This window comes from Pangasianodon hypophthalmus, chromosome 10, assembly GCF_027358585.1.
Source record: "Pangasianodon hypophthalmus isolate fPanHyp1 chromosome 10, fPanHyp1.pri, whole genome shotgun sequence".
Taxonomy (NCBI): domain Eukaryota; kingdom Metazoa; phylum Chordata; class Actinopteri; order Siluriformes; family Pangasiidae; genus Pangasianodon; species Pangasianodon hypophthalmus.
Genome location: NC_069719.1, coordinates 22,594,168 through 22,610,619, shown reverse-complemented (window position 1 = coordinate 22,610,619; position 16,452 = coordinate 22,594,168). Strand labels below are relative to the sequence as shown.

Here is a 16,452-nt window from a genome sequence, read left to right as displayed (position 1 = left end):
TCTTTAACGTACTATAGTACTACATATCCCAGAATGCATTGTAGCAAAGTCATGGGACGAGCCGAGTGCCTATCTTCTTCGCCGGCATACGAAAGTAGTGTTTCACCATTGCGTCCATTACGTCGCAGATTTAGTTGTTAGACTAACGGTCTGTAGGAGTTTACTCTGGCCCGAAATGTCGGACGGTGGAGGAGATGACAGTGGCGGCACCATGGAGGTTTCTGCTGCTGTGCAGACGGTCGCTGATACCTCGGTTCTGCAGAAACACATTCGCAAACTGGTGCCTCTGCTGCTAGAAGATGGCGGCGAAGTGCCGGTCGCACTGGAAACCGCCCTGGAAGAGAAGAGCTCCGTGGAGCAGATGAGGAAATTTCTGTCGGATCCTCAAGTTCACACCATTTTAGTAGAACGGAGCTCTCTAAAAGGTCTTTTAAAATTCTTTACTGAATGTGCGGTCCTTAAGGTTCGATAAATCGTCAACAGACAATAAAATATCAGTGTCTGAATACCAAATGGATTCCAGGTCACTACGTAATATGTATAAACGATTCTTCTATTGTACTGGTCTCGTATAGGGAGCCATTTTATATTCCGTCGATACACACAGCTAGCTTTAAGACTATGGGCGGTGTTCAGTGATCAAAGCTCATCATGTCTGGCTTTGTTGCTTGCAACCTGTCGTCTTTGTTGAGAATCTAACTATATGTAACTTATCTAATCTAAACTGTTCAACTCGCAGACGAATCATAACTGGCTAGACGCAACTGCAGTGAACACATTATTAGGTAGCACCTATTCACCGTAAACAATGGTTTTAATGAGTGGCATAGCTGGATAACGCCTAATCATACAGCCTACGCACTGCGTTTAGTTATGTAGATATCAGTAATTTATTTGTAATGCTAGCCAGATTCCTCGTAATTGGGCTTTAAACTTTGCCTGTGGAAAATGGTTTTTCATTTAATCAGTTAATCGTGGTGTAGAATGGAAAATAACGGTACAGTATTTCGGTCATGCAGGTCTCGAATCCCTTCTACTGAAGGCGATGGCTCATCATGCGCCATGGCTGGTAAGGACATAGAGACAGGCAAGGCGTGTCTCTTCTGCGCCAGCTCACCACTGCTTACTGCTCGACAGCATTACCAAACGTTAATTAAGAACTCTATCCTGAAACACATTAAATATTCTATAATGAAATATTTGTGGTGTGCATAGCTTTTCTGGTGCTAATTTGTTGATGGGCGCTGTGTTAAGTTAGCGGTTGTGTGCCGCCTAGATGTCACGGGGAACATTGCAAGTGCAGTAACAATGGCGCAAACGATCTCAGACAAAATGGAAAACAGAACAGGAGCTTCTTTTGTCACTCAGTATTCTTCAGCAACGTTCAGTGTCCTATTAATAAGAAATTCAACATCGAAATAGTGGACACAGCAACCGCTGGCGTCAAAGGTCCTTTGACTTTGACAATGCCCTTTTCCACTTACTTTGCATTGCAACCCCAGGGTGGGTCGATTCACTGATTCCATGCATTGAAAACTAAGCGTCAACGCTAAAGCTTTGGCGTCGATTCCACACACCGAAAATAATAAAATATTTATTATATATTATTTATTATGTTTTTTATATTTATTATATAATATTTATTATATAATATTATATTATACAATAAATATAAAAACACGGCAAGCAAAATGAAATTAACATCAGAGTGTTTCTTTTAGCAGGAAATTTATATTGAATTTGTCTGGTTGGAATTGAATTGTGGCTTGATTTGGACGTAATACATATAGTTTATATAATTGGACCAGTAAAATACAGTGAGAGTAAAAAGTATTTGATCCCTTGCTGATTTTGTTGGTTTGCCCACTAATAAAGACATGATCATTCTATACTTTTAATGGTAGATGTATTCTAACATGGAGAGACAGAATATCAAAAAGAAAATCCACAAAATAACTTTAAAGAATATATATTAATTGATTTGTATTTCATTGAGGGAAATAAGTGTTTGATCCCCTAGTATGCATTAGGAGTTCTGGCTTTCACAGACCAGTTAGACACTCCCAATCAACTTGTTACCTGAATTGAAGACACCTGTTCTAACTAATCACCTGTATGAAAGACACCTGTTCACAGAATCAGACAATCAGACAGATTCCAAACTCTCCAACATGGGTAAGACCAAAGAACTCTCTCAGGACCTCAGAGACAGGATTGTTGACTTGCACAAATCTGGAATGGGCTACAAAAACATTAGCAAGATGCTGGGTATTAAAGTAACAACCATTGGTGCAATTGTGAGAAAATTTAAGAAGTATAACATGACCATCAATAGACCTCGGTCTGGTGCTCCACAGAAGATTTCACCTCGTGGGGTGGCATTGATCATGAGAACTGTGAGAAATCGGCCTGCAACCACACAGCGGGAGTTAGTGAATGACCTCAAGGCAGCTGGGACCACAGTCACCAGGAAAACAATTGGCAACACTTTGCGCTGCAATGGATTAAAATCCTGCAGTGCCCGAAAGGTACCCCTGCTTAAGAAGGCACATGTGGAGGCCCGCCTAAAGTATGCCAATGATCACCTCAAAGATGTACAAAGTGATTGGGAGAAGGTTCTGTGGTCAGACGAGACCAAAATTGAACTGTTTGGCCTAAACTCTACTCGTCATGTGTGGAGGAAGAAAAATGCTGCCTATGACCCCAGGAACACTGTGCCCACCGTCAAGCATGGAGGTGGAAGCATTATGTTTTGGGGGTGTTTCTCTGCCAAGGGCACAGGGCTACTTCACCGCATCAGTGGGAAGATGGATGGAGCCATGTACCGTGCAGTCCTGAGGGACAACCTCCTCCCCTCTGCCAGGAAGTTGAAAATGGGCCGTGGTTGGGTCTTCCAACATGACAACGACCCGAAGCATACAGCAAAGGCAACAAAGGAGTGGCTCAAGAAGAACCACATTAAGGTCATGGAGTGGCCCAGCCAGTCTCCGGACCTCAATCCAATTGAAAATCTATGGAGGGAGCTGAAGTTCCGAGTTGCCAAGCGACAGCCCACCAACCTTAATGATTTAGAGAGGATCTGCAAAGAAGAGTGGGCCAAAATTCCCCCTGATATGTGTGCTAACCTTGTGGTTAACTACAACAAACGTCTGTCCGCTGTGCTTGCAAACAAAGGCTGTGCCACCAAGTATTAAGTGCTTTTGGCTAGAGGGATCAAATACTTATTTCCCTCAATGAAATACAAATCAAGTAAAATATATTCTTTAAAGTTATTTCCTGGATTTTCGTTTTGATATTCTGTCTCTCCATGTTAGAATACATCTACCATTAAAAGTATAGAATGATCATCTCTTTATTAGTGGGCAAACCAACAAAATCAGCAAGCGATCAAATACTTTTTACTCTCACTGTATATGCAGAATAGCATAACCTTACGTTTGTGTGTCTCATTTGGTTGAAATAAGCACTTGAAAATATTCTTATGCTGTGACAGATTACTTAATGCATGTTAATAAAAGTTAGTGACCTGTTATTTACATAAACCTAGTTAAGAGCTCTGTAGTAGTATTGGTTGATTAAAATACAGCAAAAACATATTTCTTTAATAAATATATTTGGCATTTAATACATTTTAAAAATAATCCAATTAATCACACAATTAATTGATAGATTAATCGATTAATCAAAAATAATCATTAGTTGCAGTACTAGTGCCAGATAGATTATGTAAAAGTTTGTTAGTATGCTTTACGGCAGGGGTCTCAAACTCAAATTGGCTGGGGGCCGTTGCTGTGACTGACATCTCATAGGAGGGCCATTTTAACGTTCAAGCACAACAATAAAGTGCAAAATTTCTGGAAATTTACTTTAATTGCTGAGATGTTAGCTCACATTTCTTTTGTATTACATTACTAACATATTTTTTTCATACTTAAAAATGTAAACAACAGTGTCTGTGCATTACGTTATATACATTTTAATTTTTAACAGTTACCTACTTTATTTTAAGTTAAGTAACTTATCAAAACTGTGCTGAACTAACAAACCTTACACTGAGCAAATGCGATCCCTGAATACATTTGCAAACTATTCTATTTCTTGCCAGACACTTGGCAGCACTTCTGCTCACACAACTTAGCTACGTTTGCCCTGATGGAGTTCACAGTTGAAACTCTGAGTACAGCTTCAAGATGAGCATCACTAAGCCTGGACCTGAACTTGCATTTATTGAAGTTCATAGTTGAGAAAAGTTTCTCACACAGATATGTGTTTCCAAAAAGGTACATTAACTGACTAAACACTTTGGACTGCTCTGGGAAGCATGAAGGTAATTCTCTCAGAAACTGTGCAGTCTTGTCTGCATTTCTGTGTGCCTCTTTGAATGCAAGTCAATAAGTTCCATTTGCAACAAATTCGGGACACTCTCCACATCAGCTGAGAAGGGGTCTGCAAACAGCTAGAAAGTGTCACGGTGTGCCTTGAAGTCAGCAAAACGCTGATCAAATTCCTGAAGTAGGTTTTCAACGGCAGAGGCATATTCATCACCATTGAATGCTATGCCCTCCTCCACAAGAGATCTGCATGTTGTGAAATGACTGAGGTTTTTTGCAGAAAGCTGAGTTTTCCACAATCTCAATTTTGTGGAGAAGGCTTTCACACTTTCATACGCTGCTGTGATAAGCTGACCAGGGCCCTGGAGCTTCAGGTTAAGGATGTTCAGCTCCTGTGTAATGTCCACTAGGAATGCAAGGTCCATGACCCATTTAGGATCATCAAATTCAGGAACATCCATTCTGCCATCTTCCATGAATCTCTTCACCTCTGTTCTTAACTCAAAAAATCTCAAGACATTTCCCCTGCTGAGCCAGCGCACCTCAGTCAAGTAAAGTACATCACCATATGTTGCCTCAATTTCTTCTAAAAAGGCACGAAACTGGCGGTGCTGTAAACTCCTTGACCTGATGTAATTGATGCATTTTAGGACAACAGACATGACATGTTCATATTTCAAGCATTTGCTGCACATAGACGGGGCGCCATCAGTGGTGATGCCTACTAGTCTGTTCCACGGCAAACGAGCGCGTTCAATCGAGTCACACAGCTGCTGAAATATATCTTTGGCTGTTGTGCGGCCGTGCATTGGACACAAACTCAGCAATTCTTCCGTCACCCCAAACTGGTCATTAATACCCCTGATGAAAATAGCTTGCTGAGCATTGTCAGTTTTGTCTGTGCTTTCGTCAAGCGCCACAGAGTATGCAGTGAAAACTCTAGCTTTCCCGTGTAGATGATCATAAATGTCACTCGATAACTTGGTAATCCGCTCTGCTGCTGTATTTGCAGATAAAGAGAGATTGTTGAACATGTTCTTTTTTTTTTTTATAAAATGGCCCGTGGGCCGGCATTTGAGACCCCTGCTTTAGGGGTTAGTTGTCTGTTCTCTTTTAATATGCAATATCCACACTTGTCTTTGACTTGTTTTTTTTTTTTTTTTTTCTTGTGGATTAAATCTGAAAAATCCCAAACTGTTCCCTACCTGAAAGTAATGCATTTGTGATGCCTTGTAAGTGGTAATTTGCAAGTTGTAATGACATGATTTTCCTACCTAGGCACGTTCGAAGTAGGGTAAAAACATAAGTTCTCCACAAAAGTGTGTTTGCTCTGTCTAAGCACGTAAAACTCATAAAAAGCTACTGTAACCTCACTTTTACAATTACAGGCCTGAGTAGCTATTGCTACTGTTCTGCTGTAGTGAACTTCAAACATTCATGCAACATTTTGGACTGAAATTGCAGTACAGCAACAATAGTGTTAGTGTAGTGTTGGCAACAACTCTAATGTTGATGATTACCTTCTCGAAACCGTGTTTAGTATGGTCATTGTTAAAGATTTAACCAAATACTGTGTCTGTAGTGAGACTGTTTATGTACAAGTATGAAGGCAGACACCCATATGACTGCCTGCACATGGCCTCACATGTTCACAAATACCTGGAGGCAGAAGTATAAACAATGCCAGAGAAGCAAAGAGATCCACCCCATTCCCCTGAAGGGACTCATGTTATAGTGATGGGATCAGCCAGCCAGCCAGCCAGTGAGCCAAGATCTTGTACTTCAGAAAACAGTGGTGTTCATATTTTAGTCACTTCATATTTGGTAGCTGAATCACATGTCACAAGCACATGTTTTTAGTTTTCTTTTAATTATTGTGGGATTGAAGTAATTAAATGAACAGGGAAGAATAAAAATGAATTAATTAGGCAATCAAGAATTAATTAGGCAATCATTTCCATCACAGTAGTTACTCCTTTATTGAAATAACTGTTTTGGCTGTCCCCCCCAGAGGATGTAGGAGATGAAGGAGAGGAGGAAAAGGAATGCATTTCCTACAACATTAATATTGATATCCATTATGGGATTAAGTCCAACAGGTAAAATGGCCTTGAATCATTTGCTATAGTGTGCTGCAGGAACGAGTCCTCAAACCCGGAAATGGGTTAACATTTTTTGCACTTCTGGTTCTATCGTCTCAAAGTCATTGGGTTTTTTGAGTGAGTTTTTGGTTACATGCCTGCAATAAGGTCTGTGAAAAGCTCAAGATATTTTGACGTTTTATTTTACGACATAAAATACATCAGTAATACCCCACTTGTGATATTTTTTAATGTTTTACGTGTCTTGAAAAAGGTGGTTGCTAACAAGTGGCTACATGTATAAATAAATGGAATGCAACATAGACACATTCCCAAAAAAGTGGGGGCAGATTCATCCACAAAAAAGAGCACAGTGGATCCTTATCAGAGAACATCTTTTTTTAAATAAGATTGAAAGAGTTGTTGGAAGGTTAGTGGTGGATATGTTGAGGTAATACGACCGTGGTGTAGTTCGTTTATAGCCTAACTTTAACTTTTTACTTCTGGCGATTGTATTTAGGCATGAAAATTCATAAACGTGTTCATTTGTGAAGATCATCCTGATGTACTAACTGTTTAAGAATCATAAATTCTTTTGGTCACAGATCTTATTTTCTGCAATAATCCAAAAGTAAATGGAAAAATCAAATTGGCTTTTTGTTGAGGGAACCAGGGGGATGCTAACTTCCGGGTTGGCCTACAAAAATAATTCATTCCTGCAGCACTCTATTTGGAGGCATTATAAAGTCAGTATACAGTGTTTAGTAAATAACATCTCATGTTTATAAACACACTGACTAACTTCATATTATACTTTTCTTTTAGCCTGGCTTTTATTAAGAGGACTGGAGTCATTGACGCTGACAAGCCCATTTCGACCCAAGTCCGCGTTCTGACTCTCAGTGAAGATTCTCCATATGAGACATTGCACTCTTTCATCAGTAATGCAGTTGCTCCTTTCTTTAAGTCTTATATCCGCGAGTCAGGTAAAGCTGACAGGTAAGGCCAAAATATTGAAACACTTGGTAATCTTGGTGAAAGTTGCACATCAAACACTGGTATGTGAGTTGCTGTGCAGTGTTTGATAGATGATCCTGTGTTTCATTATTACACACACTGAGGCCTGGCATTTTTTTCATAATTTAGGGATGGAGACAAGATGGCTCCTTCTGTGGAGAAGAAGATTGCAGAGCTTGAAATGGGTCTGTTACACCTGCAGCAGAACATAGAGATTCCAGAGATCAGCCTTCTGATCCATCCCACCATCTCTAACATTGCAAAGCAGTGTTATGAACGGGGAGAAAAGCCAAAGGTTACTGACTTTGGTGACAAAGTAGAGGATCCCACTTTTCTTAACCAACTACAGTCAGGGGTTAATCGATGGATTAGGGAAATTCAGAAGGTGTAGATACTTTTTCCACTACCAGTTCTTTTTCCAAATGCATTAGCATTTACTTTGATCCCAGTGAACAGGAATTAATGTTAATATGTAATTTAATGTTTCTCTTGTAGGTGACTAAACTGGACAGAGACCCTGCCTCTGGGACAGCCCTGCAAGAAATCAGCTTTTGGCTTAACCTTGAACGTGCCCTCAATCGCATTCAGGAGAAGAGGGAGAGTCCAGAAGTGCTGCTCACCTTGGACATTCTTAAACATGGCAAACGATTTCATGCCACTGTTAGTTTTGACACAGATACTGGTGAGGGTTCATCATGATGCATTACTTTTGCTGTTACATTTTATATACATGTTTGTAGAATGTAATGGTTTTATGGTTTCTTCTCAGGTCTGAAACAGGCTGTGGAGACAGTGAACGATTACAACCCTCTGATGAAGGACTTTCCACTCAACGATCTGTTGTCAGCCACTGAGCTGGACAAAATTCGTCAGGCTTTGGTGGCCATTTTTACACATCTTCGCAAGATTCGAAACACAAAGTATCCCATCCAGCGTGCCCTGCGCTTGGTTGAGGCCATCTCCCGTGACCTCAGTGCACAGCTTCTCAAAGTGCTGGGCACCCGGAAACTCATGCATGTGGCATATGAAGAATTTGAGAAGGTGCTGATCATCAATATGACTGGTCTTGACATTATTCTCATTGTTTGGTGTTGTACCAGTAGTCAACTCTTCTCATTTACTTCTTAGGTGATGGTAGCTTGTTTTGAAGTGTTCCAGACTTGGGAAGATGAGTATGAAAAACTTCAGGTTCTCCTTAGAGATATTGTGAAAAGGAAGAGGGAGGAAAATCTCAAGATGGTGTGGCGCCTTAGCCCTGCACATCGAAAACTGCAGTCCCGCTTGGATCACATGAGGCGCTTCAGGAGACAGCATGAGCAACTGAGAGCTGTAATTGTCCGTGTACTGAGACCTCAGGTACTGGTAAATGATTCTGTACCATTTAGGTTCACGATATGATATTTAGTCAGTGATTTTTTTTTTATTCCACCCCACCCCCCCACCCCACCCGACCATTTGTGCAGTTTTCTACCAATTTTTATTTTATATATTGTTGTTGCTCTGTGTTTCTAGGTGTCTGCTGTCCCACAACATGGTCAGAGTGAAGCAGTAGAACCCCCTGATATGAAAGTGGCTGAAGTCCTCTTTGATGCTGCAGATGCTAATGCAATTGAAGAAGTTAACTTGGCTTATGAAAATGTGAAGGAGGTAGACGGATTGGATGTCTCAAAGGAGGGGATGGAGGCATGGGAAGCTGCAATGAAGCGGTATGATGAGCGCATTGATCGTGTTGAGACCCGCATCACAGCCCGTCTTCGTGACCAACTGGGCACCGCAAAAAATGCCAATGAGATGTTCCGCATCTTCTCCCGCTTCAATGCTCTTTTTGTGCGTCCACACATTCGTGGAGCTATACGCGAATACCAGACCCAACTCATCCAGCGTGTGAAGGATGACATAGAGTCTTTGCATGACAAGTTTAAAGTGCAGTACCCACAAAGCCAGTCTTGTAAAATGAGTCATGTGCGTGACCTGCCCCCAGTCTCGGGGTCCATCATCTGGGCTAAGCAGATTGACCGACAGCTGACCGCCTACATGAAACGTGTGGAGGATGTTTTGGGGAAAGGTTGGGAGAATCATGTGGAGGGCCTGAAGCTGAAGCAGGATGGGGACAGCTTCCGTGCCAAACTCAACACTCAGGAGATCTTTGATGACTGGGCCCGCAAAGTACAGCAGCGCAACCTTGGTGTTTCGGGCCGTATCTTCACCATTGAAAGCAGTCGTGCACGTGGGCGCACGGGGACCATTCTGAAACTGAAAGTAAACTTTTTACCAGAGATCATCACTCTGTCTAAGGAGGTTCGTAACCTGAAGTGGCTTAGCTTCCGTGTACCCCTGGCCATTGTTAACAAAGCACATCAAGCCAACCAACTCTACCCGTTTGCCATCTCACTTATTGAGAGTGTGCGTACATATGAGCGCACTTGTGAAAAGGTTGAGGAGCGGATTTCCATTGCACCTTTGGTGGCTGGTTTGAAGAGAGAGGTTCAAGCCCTGATTACTGAGGGTATTGCTTTAGTATGGGAGTCCTATAAACTTGACCCCTATGTTCAGCGCCTGGCAGAAACTGTCTTCAATTTCCAAGAGAAGGTTTGTTCCTTTCATTTTATAAGAACACTGCCCATACATGATGAGGAGAAAACAAAAAGCTGATAATTGTGCTTTACTGTTTTACCTCTAGGTGGATGACCTTCTGTTGATTGAAGAGAAAATTGACTTGGAGGTCCGTTCTCTCGAAACTTGCATGTATGACCATAAGACCTTCTCAGAGATCCTCAGCCGTGTCCAGAAGGCTGTTGATGACCTGAATCTGCACTCCTATTCTAATTTGCCCATTTGGGTCAACAAACTGGACATTGAGGTAAGCTTTGTGTAAGGGTCATACGAAGCATCCTAAACTGGTAAATCTCCTCATCTGAACAGCCTCAGAATTAAGTTTGTTTCAATTACGATCATTGTTCTGTAGATTGAGCGGATCTTGGGAGTACGTCTGCAGGCTGGCCTAAGGGCATGGACACAGGTGCTTAGAGGACAAATGGAGGACAAAGCTGATGTGGACATGGACACTGAAGCACCACAAGTCAGCCACAAGCCTGGAGGAGAACCAAAGATCAAGGTGGGACATTTTCAGCCAAGGATGTGGAGACTGCTATTGCAAAGATGTTTTTAAAATGCAGTGTCCTTAACATGTTATAATGTTAATATCACAATACCTTATGTCTGTACAGAATGTGGTCCATGAGCTCAGGATTACAAACCAGGTTATATACTTGAATCCTCCTATTGAAGACTGCCGTTATAAACTCTATCAAGAAATGTTTGCGTGGAAGATGGTCATTCTATCACTACCAAGGATACAGAGTCAAAGATACCAGGTTGGTATTGTAATTTAACCTTACTTTCTTGGGTACAGTACAAAGTGACTGACTTTCTCTGTGAACAGGTTGGTGTCCACTTTGAGTTGTCTGAGGAGGAGAAATTCTACAGGAATGCTCTGACTAGAATGCCTGATGGTCCAGCAGCCCTTGAAGAGGCTTACAATGCTGTCAAAGAAAATGTCTCAGAAGTGGAGCAGTATGTTAAGGTAATGCACATCCTTCTGTTCAGAAACTCTGTTCAGTTATATGTTGTTGCATATATGAGAAAGATACCCCAATTCTTTTTCTCCCTCTTGATTTCAGGTTTGGCTGCAGTACCAGTGTTTGTGGGATATGCAGCCTGAGAACATCTATAATCGCCTGGGGGAAGACCTGAATAAGTGGCAAGCTCTATTGGTGCAGATCCGCAAAGCAAGAGGAACCTTTGATAATGCTGAAACTAGGAAGGAATTTGGCCCAGTGATCATTGACTATGGCAAGGTAAACCCATCCGAATCAACAATATACAATATGTTATCGTAATCAAGAATACTGTTACTGAATTGTTAACTGTTACACCTCATAATTTAGGTCCAGTCCAAGGTGAACCTAAAGTATGACTCATGGCATAAGGAAGTACTCAGCAAATTTGGACAGATGCTTGGCCAAAACATGCAGGACTTCCACTCCCAAATTTCCAAGGTATAAGAGTTTGTACCAATTCTAAATACTTTTTTTTGTATTACTGATGAGCTTACTATTTAAATACTTGTTTATGCATTTATTTTAACATTTCAGTCACGCCAAGAGCTGGAGCAGCATTCTGTGGATACAGCCAGCACTTCTGATGCTGTAACCTTCATTACATATGTGCAGGCCCTCAAGCGGAAGATCAAACAGTTTGAAAAACAAGTTGACGTAAGTATCACCTTAGATTTCACTAATCATATTTCTAATTTGTCTTCAGTGTGACTTGACTTTTGTGTTGTGCTCTTTAGCTCTTCCGCAATGGGCAACGTCTCCTGGAGAAACAGCGCTTCCAGTTCCCTCCCTCTTGGCTGTACATCGACAACATAGAAGGAGAATGGGGAGCTTTCAGTGACATAATGAAACGCAAGGATACTGCCATCCAGCAACAAGTGGCTAACTTACAGATGAAGATTGTCCAGGAAGACCGTGCTGTAGAGAATCGCACCTCAGATCTACTCACAGACTGGGAGAAGACCAAACCAGTAGCTGTAAGTTAAGGAATTTTGTGGAGATTATGTGCATGCTTTTTGGCCATCTTCAACCTTAGAGATAACTTTCCCTAACTTTTAGGGCAACCTTCGTCCAGAGGAAGCCCTACAGTCCCTCACCATCTACGAAGGCAAGTTTGGGCGACTGAAGGATGACAGAGAAAAGTGTGCTAAGGCTAAGGAAGCTTTAGAGTTGACAGACACTGGCCTGCTAAGTGGCAGTGAGGAGAGAGTACAGGTATTGTCTTCATAGCCACATGCTGCTTGAGCTATGGTCTTTGGTTCTGCATAGTTCCAGTGCATACTTTAAAGTTTGCATGGTTTTATAGGTTGCATTGGAGGAGTTGCAAGACCTGAAGGGTGTATGGTCAGAGCTATCCAAGGTCTGGGAGCAAATTGATCAAATGAAGGAGCAACCTTGGGTGTCAGTGCAACCACGCAAGGTAAGAATGGATAATGTTTGTCATCCTGATTTAATAGGTAGTCTAAGGCTCTTGTTACTCTAATATTGTTTCTTTATACCTGTAGCTGCGTCAAAGCTTGGATGCTCTTCTCAACCAACTCAAGAACTTCCCAGCACGCCTTAGACAGTATGCCTCCTATGAATATGTACAGAGGCTTCTCAAAGGCTACATGAAGGTTCACAACTACTAATTCATTTAAAGAGACAGGATCAAACATATGTAAAGTTTTTTTTTTTTTTTTTTTCCTGAAACCTTCTACATGCCCTATTAAATGTTTGATGGGATCAACAGGTGAACATGTTGGTGATTGAGCTGAAATCAGAGGCTCTCAAAGACCGTCACTGGAAGCAACTAATGAAGCGCCTGCATGTCAACTGGGTGCTGTCTGAGCTGACACTTGGACAGATCTGGGATGTGGACCTGCAGAAGAATGAAATGGTGGTGAAGGATGTACTGCTGGTGGCACAGGGAGAAATGGCCCTTGAAGAGTTCCTCAAACAGGTCTTTAGTCCCTAACATTTTTGTGGTTTGATAACCCTAACTGCAACTCTTATGCTTGTGCTCAGAATTTATTTAACTTCTTTTCTCTGTATACCTCAGATTCGAGAAGTTTGGAACTCCTATGAGCTTGACCTGGTCAACTATCAAAACAAGTGTCGTCTAATCCGGGGATGGGATGACCTGTTCAACAAAGTGAAGGAGCATATAAATAGTGTGTCTGCCATGAAACTGTCTCCATACTACAAGGTGGAAGTTTTTGGGGTTTTTTTTCTTCTCGCTTTAATTTTTTTATTATTATTATTATTATTATTATTATTATTATTATTTTTATTTATTTATTTATTTATTTATTATTTAAAAAAAAAAAAAAAAAGCCATATTTAATATAGTTGCATGTTTTGACTGTCCATACTAGAGAAATTGCAGATTCTAAGCCCTGCTTACCACCTGCTGCTGTAGACATATTTTAGATTTAAAGGATACTGTTTATGGAGTCTGTAAAAAGTGCAAGATGATCTCCAAAGCAAAGAAGTACCCCTGAATATGTAATTATGAACCATTTAAAGAAATTTTTGTAGCTTTTAAATGCCCGAAAATTGCTAAAATTGTCTAAGAACGTCATATCTATACCTTCACTAAAAATTCCAGGATCTGTGAATATAGAATTTAGAAACACCCTCCCATCCCAAATAGGATGTGGGCAAAAAAGGTTGGAGCAGGGACACAACTTCTGTTTTTTCTGTAGGTGTTTGAAGAAGATGCCCTGAGCTGGGAAGATAAGCTAAACCGCATCATGGCTCTGTTTGATGTCTGGATAGATGTGCAGAGACGTTGGGTCTACCTGGAGGGCATTTTCACTGGCAGCGCAGACATCAAACATCTTCTTCCTGTGGAGACACAGCGATTCCAGAGGTGAGCTGTTGGATAGATGAGTGGGCTGCAATTTTTTTTGACTGGAGTGACTAACTGAATATGTTTATTTTGTAGCATTAGCACAGAGTTTCTGGCTCTGATGAAGAAGGTGACAAAGTCTCCTCTGGTCATGGATGTCCTGAACATCCAGGGTGTTCAAAGGTCACTGGAAAGGCTGGCAGACCTCCTAGGAAAGATCCAAAAGGCACTAGGAGAATATCTTGAAAGAGAGCGCTCATCTTTCCCCAGGTTGGGTGACCTTAGTTTTGGGTTTGGCTGACTGGAAACAATTAAAATAAGAGTGTGTAACTAGGGTGTTCTCCTTTTAGGTTCTATTTTGTTGGTGATGAGGACCTACTTGAGATTATTGGCAACAGCAAGAATGTGGCCAAACTGCAGAAGCACTTCAAAAAAATGTTTGCTGGAGTGGCCAGCATTCTGCTGAATGAAGATAACACTGAGGTCCTTGGTATCTCCTCTCGTGAGGGAGAGGAGGTACGTAAAAAACAAAATTTAATTGTGATCTCTAGCATGAAACTTTGATGTCGTTGTTTTTTTTTTTTTTCTTTTTTCTGTCACACCTAATCAGCCAAGAGAGGCATTAAACTATTTTTTTTTTAACTGAACCGTGATGTATTTTAGGTCCTCTATAAGACTCCTGTGTCCATCACGGAACACCCAAAGATCAACGAGTGGCTGACCCTGGTGGAGAAGGAGATGCGAGTCACACTGGCTAAATTGCTGGCTGAAGCAGTCACTGAGGTTGGGGCCTTTAACAAAGGCACTGCCATTGATCTTGGCACCTACATCAACTGGATCGACAGATACCAGGTAACTGTAGGATAACTAACATTTACTCGTTGTGCATCAGCTTTTTGGTTTGCTGTATTATGACCAGTGTGAGATGTTCCAATTTGAAACATCATAAACGATTTATTCATCCGGAACCACTAGCCTGAAAAAGACGGGAAAACGAGCATTTCCACCATTTCCGATTTTGGAAGAGTAGGGGAGGTGTAATATTATAAACACTCACGAAACACTTTATTAGGAACACTGTAATAATAATGGGTAGGGCCTACCTTTGGCCTCAAAACATTTCTCATTTCTTATTTGTATGGATTCCACAAGATGTTGGAAACATTCCTTTGAGATTCTGGTCCATGTTTTCATGATTGGATCATGCAGTTCCTGCAGATTTTTAGGGTGTGTTGACCACGGGCAAGCAGGAACGAATGGGCAGCAGGGTGGCATTGCTGCAGCATTGTTTAGACAGATGTCAAGATAATGGGAGCCAAATTTGGTGAAGATTGGAAAAAATGTGGAGGAGGAGTAGCAAAAATGGCAGTTAGACGTAAGCATTTTTTAGCATGTTAATGTTACTTTTGACCAATTGGTGGCGTTGGCATGAAATTTGTTGCATAGCCTCAGGTCATGGTCCTGAAGATGTCGTGGCCTGGGGGCAGTCGTGGCCTAATGGATGGAGAGTCGAACTTGCAACCCGAAGGTGAACCTGAAGGTCGTGGGTTCGAGTCTCGGGTCCGGCAGGGATTGTAGGTGGGGGGAGTGAATGACCAGCGCTCTCTTCCACCCTCAATACCACGACTGAGGTGAGACCCTTGAGCAAGGCACCGTACCCCCAACTGCTCCCCGGGCGCCGCAGCAAAAAAGGCTGCCCACTGCTCCAGGTGTGTGTTCACTACTGTGTGTGTGCACTTGGATGGGTTAAATGCAGAGCACAAATTCTGAGTATGGGTTACCATACTTGGCCACAAGTCACTTCACTTCACTTATAAAGTTTTGTCAGTGCGCAAAGTCGTTGCTGAGATGCAGCCTCAGTTCCTGTTTGGCAGCATTGCCGTTAGATTTGTTGGCCCATTACGGACAAACTGTTTGGAATATTCAAAATTCTTTTGATAACTTTTGTGAGGCTTACACTGAAGATGACGTGTGCAAAATATGGTAATGATTGGACAAAATTTTTAGGAGGAGTAGCAGTGAAAAAAATAGCTTTTTACAAAATCCAAGATGGAAAATCTAATTAGGCAGAAATTAATTGCTTTTACATGTTTGTTATGACCATAAACATACTTTCAAATTAGGCCCAAATTTGACCTCATGGTGGTGCTAGAGCTTTGGCAACACTTTTTCAGAATGTTCCTTAGAACACTGTGCAAAATATCACAGGTTTTTATGAGATGATTCGATGGGCTCCTATAGACACCCTAGCCAGAAAACGAATAGTAATAATAAAAAGATGCACCTTAGCGCTTGAACCCCTAATAAAAATCCTTACAAACACAATAGCCTTTCAGCACTTTGTGCTTGAACCCCTAAATATAGGGGCAAGCAGTGATCTGCAGGTACCAAGCAGTCTTAGCAAACATCATCCCCAGTAACCAGTTTTTTCAAAACATTTTTTTAAAAATAAAAAAAATAATAATTTTTAATGGAATTTAATGCTGCACACCGCATTTCAGCTTGATCAGACTTTCGGTTCCTGAGAAAAAGCAATTTTGATGTATTTCAACACCAAATTTGTGTTTTGAGTG

The 16,452-nt window shown here is 41.4% G+C and overlaps 1 protein-coding gene across 2 annotated transcripts in view; it reads left to right on the top strand.

Moving 5' to 3' along the window:
• The first annotated feature begins 69 nt into the window (after nt 1–69).
• The window catches only part of dync1h1 (dynein, cytoplasmic 1, heavy chain 1), a 62,358-nt gene continuing 45,975 nt past the window's right edge, over nt 70–16,452 (top strand). For both annotated transcript variants that reach the window (XM_026919087.3, XM_026919088.3), the window contains exons 1-25: nt 70–425; nt 6,343–6,430; nt 7,238–7,411; nt 7,559–7,814; nt 7,925–8,111; nt 8,199–8,470; nt 8,558–8,785; nt 8,942–10,018; nt 10,110–10,289; nt 10,395–10,544; nt 10,657–10,803; nt 10,872–11,012; nt 11,110–11,286; nt 11,377–11,487; nt 11,584–11,703; nt 11,784–12,023; nt 12,106–12,261; nt 12,353–12,466; nt 12,552–12,662; nt 12,779–12,988; nt 13,088–13,234; nt 13,734–13,900; nt 13,976–14,149; nt 14,230–14,395; nt 14,543–14,731. In XM_026919087.3, the coding sequence (XP_026774888.2) occupies nt 176–425; nt 6,343–6,430; nt 7,238–7,411; nt 7,559–7,814; nt 7,925–8,111; nt 8,199–8,470; nt 8,558–8,785; nt 8,942–10,018; nt 10,110–10,289; nt 10,395–10,544; nt 10,657–10,803; nt 10,872–11,012; nt 11,110–11,286; nt 11,377–11,487; nt 11,584–11,703; nt 11,784–12,023; nt 12,106–12,261; nt 12,353–12,466; nt 12,552–12,662; nt 12,779–12,988; nt 13,088–13,234; nt 13,734–13,900; nt 13,976–14,149; nt 14,230–14,395; nt 14,543–14,731 (5,232 nt within the window). In that variant the 5' untranslated portion in view covers nt 70–175. The remainder of the gene's footprint in view (nt 426–6,342; nt 6,431–7,237; nt 7,412–7,558; nt 7,815–7,924; nt 8,112–8,198; nt 8,471–8,557; nt 8,786–8,941; nt 10,019–10,109; nt 10,290–10,394; nt 10,545–10,656; nt 10,804–10,871; nt 11,013–11,109; nt 11,287–11,376; nt 11,488–11,583; nt 11,704–11,783; nt 12,024–12,105; nt 12,262–12,352; nt 12,467–12,551; nt 12,663–12,778; nt 12,989–13,087; nt 13,235–13,733; nt 13,901–13,975; nt 14,150–14,229; nt 14,396–14,542; nt 14,732–16,452) is intronic.